This window comes from Eptesicus fuscus, chromosome 2 (genome assembly GCF_027574615.1).
Source record: "Eptesicus fuscus isolate TK198812 chromosome 2, DD_ASM_mEF_20220401, whole genome shotgun sequence".
NCBI classification, from domain to species: domain Eukaryota; kingdom Metazoa; phylum Chordata; class Mammalia; order Chiroptera; family Vespertilionidae; genus Eptesicus; species Eptesicus fuscus.
In genome coordinates, this window is record NC_072474.1 from 67,726,681 (window position 1) to 67,753,972 (window position 27,292).

At 42.5% G+C, this 27,292-nt stretch overlaps 1 protein-coding gene across 1 annotated transcript in view; it reads right to left on the reverse strand.

The window, feature by feature from the left end:
• FRAS1 (Fraser extracellular matrix complex subunit 1) overlaps window positions 1-27,292 on the reverse strand; it is a 440,116-nt gene that overhangs the window by 202,432 nt on the left and 210,392 nt on the right. Inside the window, exons 15-18 of the mRNA XM_008143649.3 lie at window positions 17,578-17,721; window positions 7,414-7,554; window positions 5,719-5,859; window positions 4,066-4,242 (exon numbers count right to left, since the gene is read on the reverse strand). Of these exons, the coding sequence (XP_008141871.2) occupies window positions 4,066-4,242; window positions 5,719-5,859; window positions 7,414-7,554; window positions 17,578-17,721 (603 nt within the window). The remainder of the gene's footprint in view (window positions 1-4,065; window positions 4,243-5,718; window positions 5,860-7,413; window positions 7,555-17,577; window positions 17,722-27,292) is intronic.

The window sequence follows — 27,292 nt, forward strand, 5'->3', positions numbered from 1 at the left end:
AGAATATCAGCGAGAGAGGAGAGGCCTCCCAGGGACAGGAGCCCCAGGTGCTCGGTCTTGTCCATCCCCCACGGCTGCTATGTGCTCAGGGCTGCAGTCACTAATGCCTCAGACAAGTGACCGGGAGCATGGTGCCCCCGGAGCTGTGCAGTAGAGAGGCCCCGGCCTAGTGCCCAGGGGCATGGAAAACTGGTGGGGATGGATTTTTGATGTTGTTTTGGAGGACATGGGATTTTACTGATTTGTAATTTGTTTTGTTAGGGCAAGAGGGGTGATGGGTGTTTCTTGGGCTGTGTTGTCTTTTTTTTTTCTTCCTTTTAACTTGAATTTGTCAATACCAATGAAAAATCAGTTAAAACAGGTGAGATCTACTCTAGGTAAGATTATTAAAATTTTTCTTTTATGAATTATAAATGCTCATCTATATATATAAAAGCCCAGTGACTGAACGGCAAAACGACCAGAACAACCGGTCGACCAGTACCTATGATGTGCACTGACCTCCAGCTTGCAGACGCTCAATGTAGGAGCTGCCCCTGGTGGTCAGTGCGCTCCCACAGTGGGAGCGCCACTAGGCTGACCAGGGTGAGCAGCGCTCTTACAGCAGGCCGATCCCACAAGCCATGCCTCCCACCAGTGCACAAATCCATGCACCAGGCCTCTAGTATTTAATAAACATGAACAAATTTGGTCAATCACCAAATGGCTCCAAATTATCTCACAATTAGTAATGGACTCCCCTTTGTACTAGCACATCCAGACACATGCTGGAAAACTAGAGGCCACCTGAAAAAGCAGCAGGATGTCAAAGCCCATCTTCTGAGGTACCCAAGTTTCAGAGAATGAGCCAAAGACACAGGACCAACACATGCAGGTGGCTGTCCCCATCTCGCCAGAGCACCTCTGCCTCGGAGGCCATCCCAACTCCGGCCCTCCTTCCCCCATTACTCTGTGTGGGCATCAGAGCATAGATTGCTAGCCAAGTGTGAGCCATGGATTTTGTTGCTGCTCTTGTTATTCATTTATTTCTTTATTATCCATTTCTCTCACCAGAATATAAATTCCATGAGAGCAGGAGTTTCATCTGACTCATTCATGAGTGTATCATAGTACCTAGAAAATGCCCGGTACCCAGAAGGCGCTCCGTAAATATATGTAGAAGAAATGAATAAAGATGTCCTACAGCTATGAATACATGGTGTTCTCTCTGGTCACTGCTTGTTAATTCTATATTTTTTCATTCATCAATCACAGACTTGGATTTTAGTCTAATACCTTGAATACATTTTTGCTTCATTTTTCAGTAGATAATGCCTGCTTTTGTCTTGTAGCTCGGAGTAGAAACTTTTATAATAATAACTCTGATACCATTTCAAAGGCTAAGTAAGTTGCTTCTCACCCTCATTAACTGCAGTTATATTCTGATCACCCCGTGCTGCAGTCTCAGAAAAAGGAAGAGGGAGAGTTCCGGAAACAGTTGTTTTTCTCTTTTTTATAGACAAGCACTCGAGATCAAAGGCACTGTAAAATAAAATCTTAATGGCACACACACACACACACACACTCACACACACACACACACACACATACACACACACACACACACTCACACTCACACACACCTCCAGCCTTTCTAGACGTTCTGCAAAGAGGCAAGGACATTTCTGGGACTGTGTGAGGTGAGTCCCGTGCAATCTCATAGCACTCCCAGGGCCTGATTTCACAGACACACTCCGGCAGAATGGAAAATGGAACAGATTTGGGGAAGGCAGAACAGTTTCCAGAGATACAGGATGAGTGACAGGAAGTACATCAATCAACACACTTGATACTCAGGCAGGGTTCGAAACAATTGGTGTTTGCACTCAGTTTCCCAATGAAATCTTGGGCAACTCAATTAACCTCTTTCTGCCACATTCTCATCACTTATAAATTGAGTACAACAATCTATCTATCTAGCTGAGATTGCACAGGGATTTGGTAATAAATGAGAGTAGACAGCTCTGTGTGTGATACCTAATAATATTATATTAACTAGCATGAAATCACGGGGCTACAAGGACTCAAGAGGTCAATCTCGTCCTTTCACTTGAGACCACAATGAAGCCATTCCAGAGGGATTAGATCTAATCCTCTTTTTAAAAAAGTGTCTGTATAAAGAAATTCCCAGAAAACATCCCTTTGTCAATTTATAATGATTCAATCCTGCACCCTTAGCACACGGCGCTTCTGCCCTTCAGCCACCAATACAGTAGCATCCTGGTTTAGAGCACGGGAATTGGAGACAGACTGACTTATGTCCCACTGGACTCCACTCTGTGCTGGCTACATGACTTTGAGCAAGTTACGGCCTTAACTCCCTCAAGCCTCCGTTACTTCTCTAGTTGTACCACTGACCCCATAAGGCTGGCATCAGGACAAGTGAGTAAACAAGTATGGCATGTTTCACAGTGCCTGGCTCATGATTTGTGTACCAAATCACCGGTAACATGATCTTCTGGCTGAGTAACCCTGGTCCCTATAATTTTTATTTACAGCATAACTTAAGATCTTAATCATTTCGTTTTTATGACAGTGCTGAAAACTGTGGAAAGAAGCTAACTGTGCGGAGCAGCTTGGGGAGATGTCTTCTCCATTGCTCCTGGAATGCAAGGGGAAGGCTGTGTGACGTGCTTTGGAAGGCATTGGCTCTCTCAGCAGCAACAAAGATCCTCCTATTTCTCAAGTGCTGTGGAAACCAGGGGAGCGTAAGGGACCACAGAGAATTTGGGCAATGTATACATGGGCAGTGACCGGATGTCGGAGAGTAGTGACCCTTCCCCCAATTGTTAGATATCAATGTAAATGCCCTGGGGTCCCGGTGCTTCTCAGGGGGCAGGAAGTTACCCCTACAGTGTTCCTGAACACCTGAGTATATGGCTGAGGTTTACACCATTTGAGCATGGGGGCTTTACCAATTTACCAAGCGTTTTCATACTCCTAACCTCCTCCGGCCCTGGTAGAAAGCCAGTGTGAAAGAAAATTATCCCTCTTCTAATGCAGTGAATGCCAAGGCTCATGGAGCTTAAGTGTCTTGCCTGGGGTCTCTATATTCCAATCTGCATACTTCCTACTCTGTCTATGACTCACTGCATCCAAGATCTTTTAGCCTAACCTTGAAATCCAGCATTGCCATGTGAGAATGTATTCCAATGTGAAAGGGAAGCCACTTTAATAAATGGGCCTGTAGGATACAAAATTGCATCTGCAGCATGTTTAGAGTTATGTTGCAAAAATAAAAACTCGAAGCTATACAGAGAAAAAAAAAACCCTCATGTACATTACAGCAAAATGGTAAAGGCAAGTGGGCTTAGGTGGCAGGTGGTGGGCAGATTATTTTTATACTTTTTTTTTTTACACTCAAAAATTTATTTAATGACACACATGTTATGCTTACAATGGGAAATATGAGTAATAATTTTTTTTCAGGTAGCTTGAGAGTCAAATAATTCTCCAACAGCAAGGCAGCTTCTTGTAGGAATATATATATATATATATATATATATATATATATATCCCCTTTATCTCCTCAACCACTCATAGTTGACCTAGCTATTAAGTCAAATTATTCAGAATGACATCAATTTTCTATAGATATGCCAAGGCAATGACAGGAATCACTTCTAAATTTTGACAGAAGTCCAGATTTTGCCCTGAAGGAACAAATTCATATTCCGAGTAGCAAATTAGAAGAAATAATAAACAGAATTCTACATGAGCACTGAGTCTTTCTTAGCTCCTCATACTGGCCTCTGAAAGAATTCCTGGCTGGAACCTCAGAGTGTAACTTTGGGGACAGTGTGGGGGGAAAGGAACAGCTCTTTCAGATCACCTATTCCTCACAAAGGAAGGAGCACATCAGCGGGGTCCTCTTTGGCATGTCGGGCTTCTGCTTCATCCACGAGCATCCCAGAACCAGACTTATATGAAAGCACAGACCTTCCTGGCTGTGGCTCCACCTCACAGGATCTCTGAAGTAGTAAGGCCAGAAGGTACCTAACATTTCCTCAAATCACGATCACTCACCTTCACACAGCCCAGTGTTCTCCAAGTAAAACTGGGCCCTGCAGTGAGACAGACACTCGCCCGAGCTGATGTTCACACCAGACAGCTGCTCGGCTTGCAGTCCTTCCTCTGGCTTCTTGCACTGGGTACAGTGAGAGCGCTCTGGACCCACACAAGTCAGACAAGAGGAATGACAGGCTGCCAACAGGAAAAGAATGCAGAAAACAATCCCAGGGTCATATATAGGTTGCAACCAATGGGGAGCTATCATTAAATCAAAACCACTAAGAGAAGTTCACCAGATACATCCTTCCAGAATATTGTTTTTCTAGTGTGCTATACCAAAGCACAAGGTAATAATAATAATACTTGTGAAGGGCAAAATGAGGGTGAGGCTAACTAGTCATATCTCTCAGGTCCCATAAGAGCTGCCTAGCTGGATTTAAAAAGAACAACAACAACAAAATACAACACAAAAATAACAGCAAAATGGACTATATTGGCTTCGTTCTCCAGAGAAACACATTCACTGAATGGCGATTTAACATTATGTCTTCAGTTTTTATTGAAGATTTTAAGAAGCATTCACATAAAGGCTACCGCTGTGTTTTTTGCAAACATGGTCATTGTGATATTGTCCATTATGTTATTCATCACCCAGGCTATAGGGGTCCAGGCAACAAATTCCCTTTAGAATTTATGAGAGGAAAGGCTGCTCTTCTGAACGAGGAAGAGGCCTCTTTTGAGCAGCCACAATAATTTCATAATCCATCACAGCTCCTTGTGTTCCCTGGCTACTGGTGGGAATCAGAGCCAAATGGAGTACATGAGTTCTCTCAGGCCCACATTTTATACAATTAGCTTTCCTGTTCTTTAGAAGACTCGCCACATTTTCCTTTTCATAATATTTATTGCAGCTGCCTGTTTTAAAAACGTTTTGCTTGTAACTATTCTGAAGCTCTTTTCTCAGGTGCCCTGTGCATAAATAAATATAAGTTAATTTCACTTTAAGTGTTTGCTCCCGATGTTCTAGTTCCAAAAAGCTGAAATGATACTGCCCTCCAAAGGAGCCCAAAGCCTTTCTTGGCAAACAGCTATTTGAGATTTTCCATTTTCCTCCGCCCAGAGGCATCGCTGGTGACGCTCAGTGTGCTCGGCAGTATCATTAACAAAAAGAGCTTCTTCGGGGAAAAACAAAATGAAGACTAAGAAAGACATTAGCAATGCTAGAAGAATAGAAAAGGGAGGAAATGAGAGTGGTTCTAATGTATGGCAAAGGAAATGGCATTCTTCTGAAGGATGGTCAAAAAAATCACGAACTTGTGGGTATCTTGACAGATATTTAAATGTAATTTTTCAGATTATCTCTTGGTAAGAAAAAAGCATATACTGTATGTATTGCCATATAAGATATACCAGAGGAAAAGATGAACAGAAACGTAACTTAGGTCCTGGCCGGGTAGTTCAGTTGGTTAGAGCCCTGGATTTGTGTGTAAGATTCCCAGTCAGGGCACATACAAAAATCAACTAATGAATGCATAAATAAGTGGAACAACAAATCAATGTTTCTCTCTCTCTTCCTCTCTCTAAAATCAATCAATAAAAACATAGTAACTTAAATCTATGTCCTTATGATGGGAAAGTCTCTTAAGAATACGATGACACCAGCGATACCTTTGCAGATCCCGTGGTCAGGGTAGAAGCCCTCTCCACAGTTGGGCAGACAGTGGCCTTGGCGCAGAGCCCGGGAGTGGATGCAGGCTGTACAGTGAGAGGCCCTGGGTCCAGAGCAGCTGGCACACGAGTTATGACATACTGAGGAAGAGAGTGAGAGATGAACACTAAGGGACCCAAGTGACTAAAGAGCCCACTTCTTGGCTGGGTTCCGTACTTGCTGGGAAGCCCTCTTCTCCATCACTCTCAATCTCTTTTCAGCTCTCACACCAAATCAAAAGAAAAAAGATGTGTTAGGGGGTGATTATATCTCTAGGACTGCCCACATTGCCCAATTACCCACTTTTATCCATGTTATATCTACTTATATCTATTACTTACTACTAGTTATCCTTTATTTACTATTTGTATTAAGTGTTTTATACACATTACCACTTTTAATCTTCACAGTAATATTATGAGATAGGCATTATTACCATAATTTTAAAGATGAAGAAACTGGTCTTGGGAAGTTAAAAATTTACCTAAGATCACAGAGGTAATTAGTAGCAGGTCTGGAATTTAACCTTGGGTCTGTCTGAATCTAAAATTGCCCACCTGAATAGGGGCAAGTAGAAAGTTCATAAGCTTGAGTGTTGGGAGCAGTGGAATTTTGACTGTCATGTCCATAAATTTATTTATGCCCTTCACCATGTCTGGGTATCTCCAGGCCTAGTTTACTTGGCTTATACACTATGAGAAGTTGGACTAAATGATTATTTAAGGTAGTTTCAGCTTGGATATTCTGAGACTCTAAGTAAGAATTACATTTAAGAGTCTGACCACTACATATGACAATGTCAGACACACACATCTCCTTTGGTCCTGGGTGGTGAGCAAAACATAGGTCTACAGTTGTGAGTATGCAAAACACAGAGTTTATTCTTGTACTATTATTTATATATTAATAATATATTTATATAATATAATAAATAATATATATATATTAATTATTGTATTATTAACCTACTTTTGCTCACCCCTGTAGTATTTATAAATACCATCTAAGGAATGATTCTGTCATACCTCTGATCTAAGTTGGTGATGTTTTACAAATACACAAGAACTCTATGAAGGTCTTAAGGATGTTCTTGGCATTTCAAAAAGACCAAATGATCTCTAATGGTGATTAATATATATATTGAGCGGCCAGATTATTATGATCTCTGAACGCATAATAATCTGGCCACTCAGTGTATATCCTATATAATAAAAAGCTAATATGCAAATTGTCCCCTCGACCAGGAGTTCGACCAGCAGGCAGGCCAGCCAACTGCCCATGTCCCCTCCCCCTGGCCAGGCTGGCTGGACCCCACCCATGCACAAATTCATGCACCAGGCCTCTAATACACACACACACACACACACACACACACACACACACACACACACACGCACACACTGAGTGGCCAGATTATTATGCGTTCAGAGATCATAATAATCTGGCCACTCAGTGTGTAAGTTCTTTATTTAATCACTCTAGTATCTCAGCATCCACCCATGTCTCTCATTCCCATACCACATACATGTAGATTCTCTAATGAAAAAGCTATTCCTTTTGACATTTTCCCATCAGACACACAGATTCCCAAGTGAGCAGCATACAGCTCCCAGTCTAGTCAATGATGATCATGATGATGATGGCCCATGTCTTACCTTTGCATCTGCCAGTGGCATCAGCATAGTATCCACCAGGGCATTCAGAAATGCACTTGCCATCATGCAACACTGCCTTCTCAGCACAGGTAAGGCACCTGGGACTATTGGGGCCACAACTTTCACAGGATTGGTCACAAGCTAAGGGAGAGGAAAACCCATCAGAGAAAGTCAATAGTGAGCCAATGGAGCAGAAAAGTCTATTCATTACAACGTCCCCAGTTGGTATCGACATAGTAATCTCATTCTCTGACTGCTCAACTGAGTTCTGTTTCCTTGATTCCAATATTTCAAAGGATCTGCACTTTCTGCCTTCACAGTTGAAGAACCAAAGAATTATTCATTAGACTAAGCATAACAAATACTCTGGGGCATTCCACCCCCCTCCAGTGTATCCAATTTAATATAGGATTTAAAGTTAAAGTGGCCTCAGAGATAGAGTTGCCAGATTTAGCACATAAAAATACCAAATGCCCAGTCAAATTTGAACTTCAGATAAATAATGAATAATCAGTTAGTTTAAGTTTGTCCCAAATACTTCATCTTTTATCTGGCAACCCTAGTTGGAGAGGGAATTCAGAAACTCAGAGTTCTACTAAGCAAGGTGATGCTATAAAAATGTTAAGTTGTTGAACTCTCCCAATCTTCCAGGATCTACTCATTCACATATATATTCATTTAGTCCCCAAAACAATTCTTAGGCTCTGTGTCAGGTACTGTTCCAGGTGGTAGAGACACAAAAATCAAATCAACTTGGTCTTTGTTTTTTAAGAGTCTTATAAAGGAAGATAGACAATCAATATGAGAAATACTATAGATATTACTCAGATCAGTTTGGATAGGTACAAGAAAAATTCCCAAGAAGATGTGTGTGATATAGGAGATATAAAAGGTCAGGAAAGGATTTGTATAAGAGCGACCCTTGAACATTGTCTTGGGCAGTGTGTCAGAGTGTGCTTAGCTAATGGGAATGGCCTCAGCAGCAAGGCAAGGAAAGGCCCAGGGCCTGGCAAAAGTTCGGGCTGTCCAGGAAAAGAGCAGCTCCATTCAGCTAGGAAAGTGGACCGGGCCAGACTATATAAACTTGTATGCCAGACTCTACCATCTAGATTCTCATCTTTGTGAAAGGAAGGCAGCAGGAGTCCTTGCCAAGTTTGGTTACAATAGAAACATCGCCATGTTGGATATAAGAAAGATTACTTTGGCTTCAGTTTGGAGGGTAGTTTGGAGAGGTGAAGAAGGAGAGTTGGGGGTCTAGCTGCAAGACCATGGCCATGCTCACAGAACAAGATGATCAGGGATTGAATCAAGGCTGTGGAGAAGATGATAGATTTGAGACCTGTGTAGGAGAAAGTGTCTCAGATGGATTCCAGGGGTCTGGCTTGGGGGGGATGAGTGATGCCACTCACAGAATGCAAGAAGGAGAATGGTCGTGAGGATTCTCATGGGCTGTTTTGGATAGGTGCAGTCCAGGAAACAGCCCGATTTATAGTTCTGGAGCTTTGGGGGAGACGTGGGGGTCATCACATACAGGTGGTTATTGAAATCAGGAGTTAGTTGATTTATTCAGGAAAAGCATAAAGGATAAGGCAGCAGTAGTCAGGGATCTGAGAGCGCCAACATTTAACGTAAAAAAAATAGCAAATGTGACCAAGAAGAAATGACACAAAGGTAGAAGAGAAAACAAGAGTGTGACGGCTGAGAAGCTGAGGGAAAAAAAGTTTCAAGAAGGGAGTGATTAAAGTGCAGAAAGGACAAATAGTCTGAACATGGCTCACTGCACTAAGACATTGAGATATGGGTAACCTGTACCACTACCATTTAAGTGGAATCAGTAGAATGAAAGTGAAGGCCATGATTATTAACTGTTCCCTTAAAGGCTCCTGGCTGTGAATGGATGGGGACTGAGAGAGAAATAATTAAAAGGGTAAGAGGATGTTTTGTCTCTCCGATATTGTAAAAGCTCAAGGCAAGTATAGACCCAAGGAAAGGTTTTTAAAAGAGAAGAGTTTAAATAATTCTTCAAAGAATACCTAGGAGGAAAAGGAGCTGTACATTCAAAAGTACAGAAGGAGAGATTAGCCTTGGACAGTCCAGAAGAAGGCCTCCTTTCCTGAAAGCAGAAGAAGGCAGGCGAGGGTGAATGCACCAGCAGGTAAGTCTGGGACTCTATCTACTCTATACCCATTGGTTAAATACTTTAAAAACAAAACAGACTTCTCACTATTAGAGAATCAATGCTGAGATCTATTCTATCTGTTATTTTCATCCACCTACACCATGCTAACCTCCTGAAAAACATTTTAAGGCCTAGGGAAATAAGATGCAAACAATAGGGCCAAATGTTCTATCCTGCATCCTGGAGGATTCAGCATCTCTCTAGAAGCAAACGTGTAAGGCAAGATAATATTCAGAAAATGGTCAAAGACAATGATCTCTATACCAAAAAAGAAAATCACCCCCTCAACTCATAACTGGAACAAAGAAGTAAAAATAAATCTGAAAAGCATCTTTCCACCCACCCTCCATAAAAATCTCCAAAGTTTCTAACTATGGAACTGACATTTCAACAGAACAAGTGGATTTCCCCAGAAATAAATAGTAGCAGAAATTTTTAAAAAATGTACAGTTGACCAACAATAAAAAACATTGTAAGTCAAACATTTTTAAGATGCACCTAATGTAATACTTAGAGTGTAATTTGTAAATTTAAGTAAAATTATTAGGAAGATGTCATTTCTTCCCAAACTAGTCTATAACTTGAATATAGTATTAATAAAAATTCCAGCTGTATTTTATTAGGAATTTAATAAACATGTTCTAAAGCCCATTAATAACTAAGTCAACTTTGAAACTGAAAAGAAAGGGAAAATTTACCCAATCAGATATTGAGACATACTGAAAGGCAACAGAAATTAATGAAAACATAAAACAAAACAATGTGATCACATACAGGACAGAAATTTAGACTACTGGAATAGCTCAGAGACAGACCTATGTGCACACAGAAATTTAATATACAATAAGGATCAATGGAGATGGTTAGATTGAATTACTAGATGATTCTGGGAAAACTGGATCATGAAATGAAGAAAAATAAAACTGGATCCCTACTTAAACCCATATCCATAAGTGGACTCCAGGTGGTTCAAAAAAGTAAGTTAAGATAAAAACTGTCTGGTTAATAGAAGAAAATGTAGAATAATTTATTTGTGAACTTGAACAGAAAAAAAAAAAAAGATAATTCAAGTTCAAGATGGGCAGAATTCTTTTTAAAAATCCAAAATCAAAACGCTGAAGTAAAAAATGATGAATTAAAAATTTTCTGTTCAACAAATGGCACCATAGTAACAGCTAAAAGGTAAAAAAATTGGGGAATATTTGCATATTTGAGACTGATAAGAGTTAATACCTATAACATACAAATAATTCCATAAAATCAATAACCAAGACAGAGGAACCAAGATGTCGGCATAGGTAAACACCTGAACTTGCTGCCATGCACAACCACATCAAAATTACAACTAAAAGATAAAACAGATATCATCCAGAACCACGGGAAGGCTGGCTGAGTGGAATTTGTACAAATAGAAGGAAAGAGAAAAGCACACTGAGACTGGGAAGAGGTGAGGAGGTGCAGAAGTGAAGTGCAGAGGTACGGAGGCACGCGTGCAAAAAGGGGCAAGCAACTGGGTATGCTGTTGTCTTTTTCAATCGAGAGGGAGATACAAACTCCTGACTGCTCTGAACTCCAGTTCTGGGTGAGACTCTGGGGACCCAGACTCATACGGGGAGAAACTAGACTGTCTGGCATCAGGCCAGAACACGAGGGTGGCTTTCTCTCAGCAGTGCTTGCAGTATCATTGTTCCTGCATGCTGCCGCGGGACATAGAGACCTGGGGACCTCTTTGGGGCAGAGCTGATGGACAGCCATTACTGTTTGCTCCACCCTGATGATTCTCTGAGACCCCGCCCCACCCAATTTACAACCCCACCCAAGCTGGGCACAGAGGTTTTTGCATATGAATGGCCTGGCCTTTTGCAATCTAAAACCTAACAAACTGCAGCTGGGTCAGAGAGCCCCAAAGCCTCCAAAAGAAGGCCCAACGCTGGACAGCAGCTTGCATTGCTTCACAGCTGGGCCTCATCTGGGCACCTCCAAACCCCGAACAAAGAGGAGGAATCTGCAGATCTCTCTGTAGCTCCTGCTGGGTGGCCTCAGGCAGTAGCTGACTTTGCACCTCCTTGGAGATCCAAGAGCCAGTGTACCCAGTGGTCAGAGTGGGACCATCCAGATTACAACTCTTCACATTCATAAGAGACACACTCAGGGGGCAGACTTAGTGAGCGCCAAAGCCTCACTGAAGCAAATCTTGTCGCATAAGGGTGTCTCCAGCATGGAAGTTCTCCCATTGTAGACACAACTGAACCTCACAGCCAATTGGCCTGGAGGTCAATTCCTCCCAGTGATACCAACAGCAATCAAGGCTTAACTACAACAAGACTGTGCACACAGCCCACAAAGGGGTGCACCAAGAGTGTCCACCTCAGGTAATTAGGGAGGCTGAGCCACTGGGCCCCATAGGACACCTAGCACACAAAGCCACTCTATCAACACAGGGAAGCAACCAAAATGTGGAGACAAAGAAATAGGTCACAAATGACTGAAATGGAGGAAAGCAAACTACTGGATATAGAGTTCAAAACCACAGTTATAAGGTTTTTCAAGAATCTTCTAGAAACCCCCGAGAAATTTAGTGAGACCCTCAAGGATATGAAAAAGGACCAATTAGAAATTAAGCTTACACTGACTGAAATAAAGAATAATATACAGAGATCCAACAGCAAACCAGAGGATCCCAAGAATCAAGTCAAAGATTTGAAATGCAAAAAAACAAAATACACCCAACCAGAAAAGCAAAAAGAAAAAAGAATAAAAAAATATGAAGATAGTGTAAGGAGCCTCTTGGACAACTTCAAGCATACCAACATCCGAATTATGGGGGTGCCAGAAGAAGAGAGAGAGCAAGATACTGAAAACCTATTTGAAGAAATAATGACAGAAAACTTCCCCTAATTCATTCATTCATTCATTCACTGAGCATCTGCATCGTGCTAGTGGATCAGACCTGGATAAGGCAAGGTCTCTGATCTTGAGGCATTCTCAGCAAGGAGGTGTTGCTGTTGAGAAGTCTGGTGAGAAACAGGGAGAGAGCTGCCTGAGGATGAGTGCAGGCACTTGCCCCAGGCTGGCTGGAACTTTGGCTCCGTGAGCTTCTCCAGCTGCCAGCAAGAACGAGACCCATAAAGGAATCTGAATGTCTCAGGGCTTGCGATGACTCAACTGGACACAAAAACAGAAATAGACTTACAAGTCAAGGAAGTGCAGAGAACCCCAAACAAAAGGAATCCAAAGAGGACCACACCAAGATACATCATAATTAAAATGCCAAGGGCAAAAGACAAAGAGAGAATATTAAAAGCAGCAAGAGAAAAACAGTTAGTTACCTACAAGGGAGTACTCATACAATTGTCAGCTGATTTCTCAACAGAAACTATGCCAGCCAGAAGGGAGTGGCAAGAAATATTCAAAGTGATGAACAGCAAGAACCTACAACCAAGATTACTCTACCCAGCAAAGCTATCATTTAGAAATGAAGGTCAGATAAAGAGCTTCACAGATAAGAAAAAGCTAAAGGAGTTCATCACTGCCAAACCAGTATTATATGAAATGCTGAAGGGTATTCTTTAAGAAGAGGAAGAAGAAGAAAAAGGTAAAGATAAAAATTATGAACAACAAAGAGACAACAAATACATATCTATCAACAAGTGAATCTAAAAATCAAGTGAATAAAAAATCTGATGAACTGAATAAACTGGTGAATATAATAACATCAGGGGCATAGACAGATAGACAGGGAGTGGACTGACAATTCTCGGGGAAAAGGGGATGTGGAGGATGCTGGGAAGAGACTGGACAAAAGTTGTACATCTATGGATGAGGACAGTAGGGGGCGGGGTTAGGGCAGGGGGTTTGTGGGTACTGGGTGGAGGGGAGCTATGGGGGGAAAAAGAGGAACAAATGTAATAATTTGAACAATAAATATTTATTTTAAAAAATCAATAACCAAAAGGCAGAAAGGCCCTGCATAAAACAACAGGGAAAACATCATAAAATGCAATTTATAGAAGAGGAAACACAAAAGTCCAAAAGGAGTTGAAGATATTTTCAAGCTCATTAATAACAAGAAGGCTGCAAATTAAAATGGGATATCCCTGTATACCTATTGACCAGAGAAAAATCTAAAGCTTAATAATGCCAAGTGGTGGCAAGGATGTGGGAATGGGAGATCTCATGCTTTGGGTTATAGATGGTGGAGAGCTACCTGGTACTATTTAGTCATAGGGAATATGCAGAGTCAAGAAGTAATAGTGTCAACAATAAAAATAAAGTTATATTTTTATATAATTTTATAATTATTAGAAACAAACAATTCTACTCCTGGGTTAGCCATTCCAGAGAACTTCCCACACGGTTCATGAAGCGACATTTTTGCAGCTATTTGCTAGTGCTCTCTATTGATGGCACATAGATGGAAGAAACCCAGGGAGTCCATCATAGGGAGCAGATTTCACCCAATGTTTTTCACCCAACCTCATGAGCTGTGGGGATAGAGACCAGGGAGGACTATGCAGCAGCAAGAAGCAAAGGGCTAGATGATACAGTAACATGGATGAATCTTAAAAACATAATGTTGAGGAAAAAAGAAGAGAACAACATGACTTCCATAACATGATATCATTAAATATACATATACACACAGTTACCCTTGTTGGGGTATCAATCCTCCTCATGCAGTCAAAATCCACATGCAATGTTTGACTCCTCTAAAATTTAACTACCCTAAGTACCTGTGGGGAATTGGTTTCAGGACCTTCACAGACACCAAAATCTGCAAATGCTCAGGTTCCCTATACACACTAGCAAGGATCAATGCATACAGTTAGTCCTCAGCATCCCAACCATGGATTGAAAACAATACAGGTATTTATTGAAAAAAAAAAATCCACATATAAGTGGACTCACACAGTTCAAGCCTGTGTTGTTTGAGGGTCAACTGTACTCAAAAGGAAAATTTCCCTTCCTTGTCTCTTTTATATAAAAACAAAAAGATTAAAAAATAAAATAAAATAGTTGCCTAGGTAAAGAATGGAAATGAGAATAGAAGGGGGAAAAAAGCAGAAAAATGGAGAGAACAGTTAACAGAAACCTCTGAACTTGCTTTGATTTATGTTAGCTAGAGTCATGAAAGCCTTCTTAATAACACAAGTATTTAAATGACTAAAGAATGAGGAGGTTTGTCCTTCGAGTTTCCCCACCCTTTATATCTAATATTTGTAAAACTCAAAGTATGGACCACAGATGAACGTGGTTACTGTAAATTCTTTCAACCAGAGCATAACACCGTTCATAACAAGTTATTCTGGATTTTTTTCAGCACTTGACCTTGAGATTGCTACAGATATGAGCTGCTTGGTTATAAATTATTAAACCAACACCAGCCTGTCTTTATGTTGAATAGCACTAATCTGAATTGGAAATGAGTCAGCATTATCAGCATCAGACATCATAATTAACATTCTGATACCAATCAGTGACTTGGTTCACTGCTGTTCAGGAAATATTATTTGAACATTTCTGAAAGCACTTGATAAAAACTTAGAAAACTCTGAAAAGTGTAAATTCTAATCTTGTCTATCAAAAGGCACATTGGTGAATGCCAGTTGTGTTATGGAGTCTAGTATGTGCTAAGCAACAGGGCAGGTGTTCCAGTGATTACTTGTTGATCAATTGATTGGTTGGCTGTCAGCAATGGTCCATCCTTCTGTTTGGAAGTTTCCTTTCTGGTGCTTTGTTTCAAAATGTATAAAGATAGTACTTCAGATGTATACTCTTTCCCTCAACCACCTGTTAAGCAGTCTTTTTCTTTTCAATATATTTAGTGTTCAGAGTTTTACAGATGCCCCCTTCATTTCCCCCATTGTCCCCCTCCACCTGGTTCCCACCCCACCCAAGTCCTTCTCCACACTATTGTCTGTCCCCAGGGAGCTCCAGTGTTTTTCACCCAACCTCTGAGCCTGTGTATATGCAGAACCTCCTGGCCTCCAGGCTCACACTAACCATCTCTCCTTTTAAATGCATGCTTCCCAGCAAAAGCTGCTTTCTCAATCCAGACAATACCTTCTCAGTAGCCAGATACTGTCATGGCTTCTTGTCAGTGACAGGAGACAGCCTCCTTAGGGACTTGAGTAAACACCTTTAGGCCTTTGGATCAGTGCAAATCTGACACCCGCTGACCTTTAGATGTGTTCTGGCTTAATTGAGAAGGAAAGTGATGCTGGCAGAAAAAGTTGAAAATGCTCAGACTAATGACAGCCTGGCCTTTCCTTCCTTTTCTCTCCCAAATCCACACACTGGCCACCTATGACTCTTCCAAATCAAGTGAGATTTTTCACACCAGTGATGCTGAGGAATGTCTGCACAGCTTTAAGCAAGCAGCTGCTAAGAGCTCTCTCTTCCCTAAGGCAAGTGGATTTGTCAACTCCCAAAGATCATCTCATCTGTTGCTACTGGCCTTTCTATTGGTATGCCCAAAGCAAAGGCAATCACTCACTGTCAGGTGGCTACCTGTCTATTTGGCAACATCTACAGGGGCAGGGGAATGATCTGAAGACGGACAGGAGGGCAGGAGGAAGGAGAAGAGAAAGAGGGGAGAGGAAAATAGAAAAAGAAGAGAGGGAAAAACAGGCAGAGGTGTGTATGGGGGATCACACTGTAGTGAGCAGTAGACTGGTGAAGAGGCAGTTAACATCTAGAGCCAGAGACCAAGGCTTCTGCCCAACTCTACCCCTTACGAGCTATGTGATCTTGGGCAAGTTTTTCATCAGGAAAATGAGCATGATGATAATAACTATCTTACAAAATTGTTGTGAGGATTAAACACCAAACACTTACATAGCACTTACTCTGTGCTGGGCACTGTGCTAAATGCAATGCTATTAACTCATTCCTCTCAACAGCCTTCTGAGGTGGGTGTGTATTAATTTCCCATTGCTGCCTTAACAAATTACCACCACCAACTCAGTGGTTTAAAACAACACAAATTCATTATCACGCTAGAGATCAGAAGTCCTAAAATCAGTATGTTTGCAGAGCTGCATTCCTTCTGGAAGTCCTGAGGGTGAGGGGGTCATTTCTTTGTCTTTTTCCAGGTTCTGGAGGCTGCCTGCCAGCTCATGGGCCCCTTTCTGCCATCTCTCTAACCCCTGCTTTCATCTCCAATCTTCTTTTCTGACTCCCACCCTCAAGCCTCCCTCCTGTAAGGACTCTTGTGATGACACTGGCCCAGGCAGGTAATCCACGATAATCTCCCATCTCAAGATCCTTAACTTAATCACACCTCCCAACCCCTTCTGCCATTTAAGGCGGCATAATCACAAGTTTCGGTGATTAGGATGTGGACATCTTTGGGGGGCCATTATTCTGTCTACCCCAGGTGCTGTATTATCCCCATCTGGGAAACTGGCACATGGAGAGATTATGTAACTTGCCCAAGGTCATGCTTTCCCCACCGTACTTTCCTGCTTCTCAGTGGGTGCGTGTTTATAACGTACTTGGAACAGTGACTGGCACAAGGACACAGGAAGCCGGGTTAACGCTTATTGTTGTACAGTGGGTATTAAAGGTAGACTAAGTAAGAACTGCTTTAGTTCTAAGTCAGTGGCACCAAAAACAAAGGCAGGTCTGCCCTTGGCTGGCCTGAAAGTGTCCTTGTCTCCATGTATATTTGGAAGGCAGTCTGAGATTTGGAGAAAGGAAGCCCTGCTCCTGAACCTACAGCTGTGGGTCTGGACCAAGCAGCCCAGTCCTCACTGTCTTTATCTGCAGAAGAAGCTAAACACCCTGAGGGGGAGGGGGAGACATTAAAGGAGATTCCGCCCCCCCCCCAAGTAAAAAACACATGTTTTCTAAACTACTAAAACACCAGCAATGTCAGCATATTGCATATTCATTGAGTAAAAGAAACATTAGTTATTGGTGCTATGATTTGAATTAAACGTGGGACCACTGGAAGAGGGAAAGATGCAAAGTCTGGTACCTACCACTGCAGGTGCCCTGCTTGTTGTAAAACCCAGGGCCACAGCTGCTCTCACAGGCGCCCTCTCTCAGCACGAGGAGCGGGTCCCTGCAGGCCAGGCAGTGTTTCTCCGCGGGACCCCAGCAGGCCTCACAGGACTCATGGCAGGCTGCAGGCAAACAGCAGAGTCAGTGAACAAGTCATAGCAGAAAGGACTGGTCAGTTTCTCCTGGAAAAGTTTTGAAATTTATAAGGAGGATGTTGGCTCCTTCATCCCTAAATCACTCGGCACATGTGTACACCCCAGGAGACACCCCCCCCCCCAAAAAAAAAAAAACACAAAAAAAACACACACAACTATTTATCTTGGCCAGAACTACATTAATAAATTATTGCTGAAAAAATTGGAATAAGAAATCAGGAGCTTTTGAAAAATGGAAATCACAGGGAAGGAAACCATAATGTTCTAGACAAAGATGGACTATCTAACTAGGTCAGACGGCGCTCTGTCATGTTGCCTTTGCAGCCACACAGCAAAGTGAAAGCCACGCAGCTGGAGACACTTCTGTCTCCGGTGCCACCTACAATCAGCTAAGGAAGGACGCCATGTCCTCCAGTCCTTGATTAAACCCTTGAAGGACCTAGTATCGCTTGACCATGTGGCTTTTTCCCTCCCTTTCCATCTCCTCTCTCTCCATCCCTCAGCATACCTTCCCCTGCTCTCCCTCACAACTCCTTCGATCTCTCCCAGTCTCTGGTTACCCCCAGTAGCATCAGCTCTCAACGTGCACCCTGAGGATTCACAGAGCCTGCTTTTTCCTTACACTTTAGGTTTCTAACTATATGTTGTTCCCAGACCAGCATTGTTCCTTTAAGACTCCAAAATTTCCACCTCTCCCAGCATTTAATTTTTTATTACTCTTTCGGCTTGCTCTTCACCTTTGAGAGGCCTATTTAGACTGAGTATATTCAGACGTAACTCCCTGTATGGCTAACCCCGCCTTTGCTTTTGTTATGCATTCTAATTTTCAAAATGTTTGCTTCACAATGGAACACAACCTGTTTTGCAGACATATTCAGTCGGACCAAAACTGGTGGGAAGAATGCCTTAGTGGATTGCAAGTGACTTGGGGATTTCACTTCAGTAATTTAATTAGGTATCTGTTTGGAAACAGAAGAAAGGATACCTACATTGCAAATCTCAAGACCCAGTCCTCTCCTCTCTGTTCTAAACTGAAAGCACAATCTCAGACAATTTTTCTCCCCAATGAATTTAGAGAAAATGACAATTTGTGTTAAATGCCAGCAGGACTCTGATAAAGGGTAACAGTGGTGAGGATGGAAAGGACTGGCTTTAGGTGGATCTAAAGGATGAGAAGTAGCCAGCATGGGCAGAGCAAAGAACAATACAGAGGTACTGAGAAGGGAAGGAGCTTGGGTGTTCAAGGAACCGAAGGCTGACCTCCTGGCTGGAGCTGAAGCTGCTGGGGTGGGGGTGGGGCAGAGCAGGACAGGGTGGCCTGACTCATTACTGGAGGTAAGGCAGAGGCCCTATCAAACTTGACCTTGGAGACCATGTAAAGAAATTAGGATTCTATCCTAATTGCAATGTGAAGTCATGAACGGGCTTAAATAGGATAGACACAAGCACCGATTTAGATTTTTGAAGGCCCTCTCTGGTTGCCATGAAGAGAGGGTTTAAAGGCCTACATGAAGGAAGGGAGACCAATGTGGAGGCAATGCTATGGTCCAGATGAGAGATACCGATGGCAGGTAGGAAGCAGAAATGGAGGAACATTTACTTATTATCTGGTTTCATGAGACCATAAACTTTATGAGGGCAAAGCCCATTTCTATTTGCTTAACTCCTCACCAAGCATACTGTTTGGTGCTCTACAAACATCTCTTGAGAGTAAATTAACATTTCATTGGTATTTCACAAGTGGTACACAAGAATTCTTTTCATATTAGGATAACTACTAACACTACATTATAACTAAAGACATGGATGCAAAGATCCCAGTAACAAATTCTACTACCCTCAATACACATGAAATCTGACTGTCATTTATTTATTCAACTACCCTTCAATCCCGGGCCATAGTCATTGTCTGAAGTGTCTAACACTGTTCATGCCTCTGTCTCATTGACTCAGGAGTTGATACAAAGTATTTACCTAAACAAATAAACCAAAGAAGCCCAACCTCACGTCTAAGAAGGGCCGCCAGGTTGACCTATCAATGCTCAGAAGCACCTACTCTGTGCAAGATGCTGCGCTAGCCTGTGGGGCCTTCCCAGAGCCGCAGCTAAGCGCTATACCTGGCGCCTACAGAATAAACGATGAAACCACCTCTCACTTGAGCACACTGGAGGTACTGTGCAAACTGCTCAGGGAGTATGTGCCCTAGGGGATGATGGGAATTGAGGCTAAAAAGACAACAGGGGCCAGATCACAAACGTGGGCAGGACTGGGTAAGGACCTTGAACTTCATCCTGTAAGAGTTTTAATCAGGGCAGTGGAAGTGACCGTTTTTGCTTTCTAGACAGTTTGCTCGGCAGTGGGGAGAGGAGAGGGTGAATAAGAAATCTGTGAGAGATGAGATCATCTTAGTCCAGGGGGTGAAGCGGAGATGAGAAAGAACAACTAGCTCTCTTCATGGACTGGCTGATGGCAGTGCATACACTCAGCTGCGCTGGCTGTTAAAATAGTACAAATACTTTCAATTTGGTTGGTAATTGGTCACTGTCCTGTCCCCTCCATGACACTCTGGCTTCGTCCCTGGAACCTGGCAGGCACCATGCTTCAGCAACTGAGAGGTTGAGGACAGAAGAGGGTCTCAGGTCCTCCCTCCTCCTGACTGATATGATTTGTGCCATACTGTGTTAAATATCTTTAATATTACCCCTGGCATTGCCCATCAGAACAGGGGCCAAGGGTGAGCAGGATGGAGGCCACAGACTCAGGGATGCACTCAGGCCCATCACAAACTGAGCCCTAGGGAACTCTTCACACCTGCCTTCTGCAGCCTCCCTCATGCTCGCCAGTTCCATGAAACTGGGTACCCTATGCATGCCAAGTGCCTGTCATAGGTTTTGGATGCCCCACAGAGGATTCACCCAGCTCCTAAATCTGGTTGACACTTCAGAAGGCCTCCTAAGTTGTCACTACTTCTGCGAAGCTTTGCTGAACTTGTCCAAACAAAGTTGCTCTCGCCTTCCTTTATGTTCCTGCGGCCCTTTGTACATGCCTATCTTGTTCTATTTATCCTAGTGTACTAATTACTCAGCTACAGATCGATCCCCTTCAATGGAATGTAATATCCTTCAAAACAGGGGCCATGTTTCAGTCATCTTAACCCCTGTGTCAGGATCGATGCCTGGTGCACAGTCAGGACTCATTAAATGTATGTTAAATGAATTAATTAATGACTTTTTTTTTTTTTGGCTACCGGGAATTCATCCTATCAGTTATTTTATATATAGTATTGCCTACATGATGAGTTGTAACCATCAGGTCATAGTCTGAAAGTATGATACCTTAAGACAGATAAACTTGAGGCTATAAAATTTACCTGGTAAGTGCTGGAGCCCAGATCTGCTTATGATGATGAATACTGCTGCTATATTCATACAAAGTAACCAAATGTGATGCCAGGCCTTCTCTTTTTTTTTTCCATATCAGACAAAAACCATGTTCCATGGCCAGATAGAACAGCAGAAGGAATTTTTATTTCTACCCGGGACTATGCTGCGCTGTCAGTTTCCTTTTTTTTTTTTTTTTTTTTGCTGTCATTTCTTATGACATACTCCCACTGTGTTCTGCAATTGATTTCTAATTTCTAACTGAACATATGCTACTGCAGATAATCTCTTCTTGCAGACTTATTTTACATGAGACTTTTATTACATTGGGATTATTATGGAAAATAAAAGGTCACTCCCTGACTTTTCACCATCAGTCCTCTTTGTGATACATTTCAGATCACCCAGGGTTTGAGTAATACGCTGTGAAAACTGTGGCAAATAAATTCAAAGAGGAGGAATGAGGGAAAGCTATCTTCTTATCTTGCATGCAGTCGATCATTTCTTTGGGGAAGCCCCTGACTCTGCTGGAGCCTAACACAACATGTATTGGCTTGCTGAGCAATGTGTTTCAAATGAAAAGGAACACATTACTTTTGGGGGGCAACTACATATTGAAACCCTACTCTCAAAATAAGAAACGCTTTTTGTACTTGATAATTCTGAGATAGAAGATTGCTTTAAAAATTGTTTAGCCTGTGCTTCTCTAAGAATAAAATGCAGCCTGACCAGGGAAATGCTAAAACAAGCACTTCCTAGAGGCCGCTGATGCTCCAGGAAGAATATCCAGACCCAGGCAGTAGACACAGGGAGCTCTGCATGGTCGGGACTGCCCCTCAGGAAAAGGAGCCTGGGTTCCACACCTCTTCCATGCTCTCCCGGGCAAGTTGCTCAGCCACTACCAGGGAACGCGCACACTTGATCAGCAGCCCCTTTCAGGCATCAGTTGAGGCTGCAGTTCAGATTTCCAAAGCGCCAAGAAGTATTCACTCCCAACTCCACAGAAACAGCCCAAATTCCAGGCACAGGCAGATATGCCAGACACAGATGCCTTCATTCTGTTCTTGACGCATTTTGTGGCAATGGCTTTCTTTCCTTCTCACCTCACCAATGACCAGGAAGCCCTTGCCAAGTTTTAGCGGGTCAATTTCCAATAAGAAGCTCTTGTTGGATGGAAATGTTTCTATCTTCAACTCCACTTCACTGTTCCTTGCTTTCCTAATCTGCAAAGTGGGAATAGTAATACAGTGGACCCTTGAGCCATACGGAGGTTAGGGTACCAACCCCCATGCAGTAAAAAGTCTGTGTGTAAGTTTTGACTCCCCCCAAACTTGAGGAATCCCTTTGTATCCACAAGGGACTGGTTAGGATCCCCAGAGATATCTAACTCTGAGGATGCTCAAGTCTCCTATATAAAATGGTGAAGATCAATGGATAAAGTCGGCCTTCTGCATCCTTGGATTCCTAATTGCAGATCGAAAATACTATTCTCAATTCATGATTGATTGAATCTGTGGATGCAAAACCCAGGGATATGGAGGGCCAACTGTATATTCATTGAAAAAAATCTGTGTATAAGTGGACCTGCTCATTTCAAGCCCTTGTTTTCCAAGGGTCAACTGTATTTGTTGTACCTTGTTCGCAGGGATACGATGAGATGGCATGTTTGAGAAAACAGAGAATGTTATATGTGATCATATGAGTGGCATATCCCAGGAAATCCAGCACATTTGTTTCCACTGGTGTCAGAGGCAGGGGAATTATAAAGGGAGCATATTAAAGTGCAACGCAGACAGAAGAGGAAAGGGCATAAAAGACTATGGGAGAGGCAGGCTGACTTCCAAAGGGAGTGAAAGGAAGTGACAGAGCCCTCGTGGATTATTCCAGCAGAGGCCTTCCACTCTACAGCTCTTTCCTGGCAATCTCTACAAACATCAAGCAAGCTTGGTGAAGCTCCTGGAGAAGCCCAGATGCTGGGCAGACTACTCTCCCTCTGCCTATCTCAGACCCACATGAGGCCAAGGCTACTTGCCTAAGAAGCTCAAATGCCAGGCCTATTTAAAAGGAGAAGCTCATCTGAGTAGTCATCATTTTGGATCCTTTTACTCCAGTCTTCTGTCCCCTATCAGGCTGGGTCTCTGCCCTCCACCTGCCTCCCTGTACCAACTGACGCTTTTGTCCCCTGCAACAGGGATGTCTGGTCTCCACATGTTCTGAAAACCCCCATGGACTTAAGGAAGTTTATGAAAACATGTAGACACATGAAAAAATCTCTAGTCTCATGAAGAGCCAGAGAAAAGCAAATTAAACAGGAGAGTGGCAACTAGGTGCCGTGGATTAGACGTACACATGACAACACATATGCGTCCCAGAAAGAGTGCCGAGAGAGGATAAAAGTGAAAGCATGGTTCACTAATTGTAATAAATGTACCATTCTGGTGGAGGATGCATGTGTACACATGACAACACATATGCGTCCCAGAAAGAGTGCCGAGAGAGGATAAAAGTGAAAGCATGGTTCACTAATTGTAATAAATGTACCATTCTGGTGGAGGATGCATGTGTCCGGGGCAGAAAGACTATGGGAAATCTTTGTACTTTGCATTAAATTTTGCTGTGAACCCAAAACTGGTCAACAAAAATAAAGTTTTTAAAATAAAAAGAATTAAATCTCAATCTGGTAATGCTTGTGAATGTTTAAGACACATGCTTACAAAGCAATAAGAGCACACATACATGAAATACACATTAAATTGCATTAGAATAGTTACTCAAGTGGGGAGCTGGTGTGAAGTAAAGTGAAAATAGGTCATGGGAACAAAAAGGATAGATAGACAGACAGACAGACAGACAGATACATAAACAAGAGAACAGCCTGGCCTAGGCCAATGGTGAAAGTGAGCCATTAACTGGGAAGTCTGATAAACTCAAGTCCCTTCATATAAATCCCAAAAATAAGTAAATAAATAAATAAATAAACAAATAAACAAAAAACAAGATTCCATTTTATATCAATCAAAATGACAAACTTAATTATAATATCTAGTTTTGACAAAGGTGGTGGGAAGTAGGCATCCTCTTGCATTTTTAGGAGGAGTATAAATTACAACTTTTAAAAAAGTGAGTAATATATTAATATGTGGCCATGTATATATATATATATATATATATACACATATATATACTTGGACTCAGAAATCATGTCTAAGAATTTACCCTAATCAAATAAATACACCAAAACTTCTATCAAAAATTTTCACATCAGGTTTGGCTAAATGAATTCTTGCACACAGCCAATGTGTGCATGCACATCTGTGTATACAACACACACAGAAAATGCAAAAACTAGGAAGACGTTCACCAAAATACCAACAGTAATGATTTGGGAGAGCTTGAGTCAGGGATTTTCACTGATTTTTTTTTTTGTATTGTGCCTTGAATTTTGTTAACTTTATCAAATTATTTTTTGGAATAAACATGAATCCAGTTAGTACTTAGGGGGGAAATTACTGAAGGAGAAAAAGAAAAAGCCTGTGGTCCTTTCCCTAAGGCACATGCTGGGTAAACAGCTAGTTAACCTAGTAACCACATTTGTGATACAGCTGAGTAAGGTACTCGTCTTGGGTAACCTATTTGGATCTTTTGCAGGGTCTTCTGTAGACACGGAGCTTGAATTGAGGGAGGCTCTGGCAGGTCCACGTGGAGAGAGATGTACAAGCCGGCCAGCTTTTCATTGGTATGCAAGTCGGGATAGCGGCAGCCAGGTGAGCTTACCAGAACCATTCTTAACCTTTCTACCTCCTGCCCTTCTACCTATACTGCTAACTCTACAACACCAGTACACCCCAAGGATTATCAGTGCAGTGACTAGCTAGGCCTAGCTTGATGAGCCATATGGGACCCTCAGATTCCACTCTCCCTGTGACCACTGGCCACCCACAGCTGCTAAGACTCCCTGGGTATTTCCTCAGCACCTGTTAATTAAATGGCTTTTGATCTCTCCAGGGATACATTGAGTCTCTTTGTCTACAGAATCTGAAGAGCCAAAGGAGGGACCACCAACCAAAACCAAGTTTTTGATGGGCAGAGTCCTCAGACTTCCTGGCTGCTCTAGCATAGCCGCTCAGATCTGGGCAGCGATAGCACAGAGGTGCTGTGAGCGCTGTAGGCAGCAGAAAACAGAAGGGGAGGGAGGAACAGCAAGAGTGTTGGGGTGGGATACTGGGAAGAGAAAGAATGTATGCCACCCAGTCTAGCTAAAATAACTGAGAACACTAGGCACTGGGCAGAAAGCCAGAAGACTTGTCACCAGTTTGTAATCCATAGCTGAAATATTTGGGGGTTCAGATTTGTCAGGAAGAATGGGATCTGTCTGGAAGATAAACTCCCTTGCATTTGTGGTGGGCCTTCTCTGCTGGAATGTGATCCTTTTGTTCTGTCATTTGTCTCTTGGCATACGTAGCCAGCGTCCATACACAGCTGCGGTCTATAAGGCAGGCAGGCAAATGCCAAACACAGCCAGTTCCGTGCAAAACTCCACCAGCTGCTTCCGCCTTCTCTCCAAGTATCCTTGACATGAGTGTCCAAAGAGGAAGGGGACTTGGAATGCCACTGTCACATGCTGCTTTGGGTTCCGTTTATTCTAGAAACATACATATAAGGAAGTGGTAGGATGTGCTGGTCCTTCCTTCTGCACAGCTTAAAACAGTCCATGGACACTCCCCAAGTTCCAGCGACAGTTGTTTCAAAGAATCACCCTTCTAGCACCCCACTACCTTAAGAGGGAAAGTAAGAGGAGAAAAAGAGGACTCGGGGAAAAATAGAGATTCTGCAGTTTTCCTCAGGCCACGCCTAGCCAGGAACGCTGACAGGGAGTAAATAGTAGCAGCTAATGGAAGACAGATCACCTGAACGCCAACGCCTAGGCATGCCTGTACATTCCTGTCCTTTCTCCTCCATGCAATGGCTTATCACACTTTTCCAAACAAAAATGATTCCAGAGGCCTTATATGTACTTAGCAATGTAAGGAATTCAAATGTCTTCAGACCTATCCCTGCCTCAGTAATCAGTCACTTCTGATTAACATACCTTTAAAATTGTCTTTATAGCACTGATAGCAGTGAATTCAGAGAGCGGTAACTATCTGATTATCTTACTTGTTTACCGACACTCTTCTCTGGGTGGGAAAGGGAAGCTCCTTAACTATAGGGCAGCTGTGTGTCGGTTCACTGCCCTATCCCTGGTGCCTGATACACACAATGAAGAGGCTCAACAGATATTTGTTAAACAGAATGCAGAAGCCAGGAATATCACTTGAAGCAGTAAGTCCCCTTTACAAGGCATTCAGCAACTGAGAGACCACAGCTGCTCTAGAACGCCAGAGAATGTGTGAACAGTGCACAAGACTTAAAAGGCCAGAACAAAATGAGTGAAGACCAAGTGCTAGGATGTGCCGGGCCCCCAAAGTGAATATGTGATTTGGCAGTGACATTGGGACTGACCCTCCGATTCTGGGGTGTGGGGGATGGGCCATGGAGAATACCTGCTGAACAATGACTATCCCAACAGAGCAAGGAGGGCTCCTGTCTTCTTGAAGATTTCGGAAAAACAGTTTCCCAGATGCCTTTGCTAAGAGGTCTGCCCCGGGCTCGGCTGGCTGGGCTAAGCCAGGAGCCATCAGGTCTTCACCGCTTTGGGCCTGGCTCCAGGGGTTCGTGCTTCATTTCCACAGTGGCGGGGCTGCGCTAGTCAACCATGGCTCCAACAAATAATTAACTTTAGGAGTTCCTCTGTCCACACCACAGCTTTTACATCTCAGCTGGGCCAGCAGCCTATATGTAAACTTTATGGGTTTTCTGGATATGGCTTCTCTCTCAATAGACCATAATATTGGCTGAGAAACAAATAATTACAGATTCTCATCATTTAATCTGAGCATTTAAAGAAAATAGAAGGATTTTTACTTGTTGTGATGAATGAATACAGTAATCTGTTCTCTGTATTACATTTACTTCCCCATAACATATAAAAGTAGATTTTGTTTTAGTTCAGACACTAACGGCATGACTCTTTGTTTATTAATGTAGGCTATTTGGTTTTTATTCCCGTAAATTGAAGAATAAAGGAACAAATTCAATAATGACAATAGCTGCCCTTT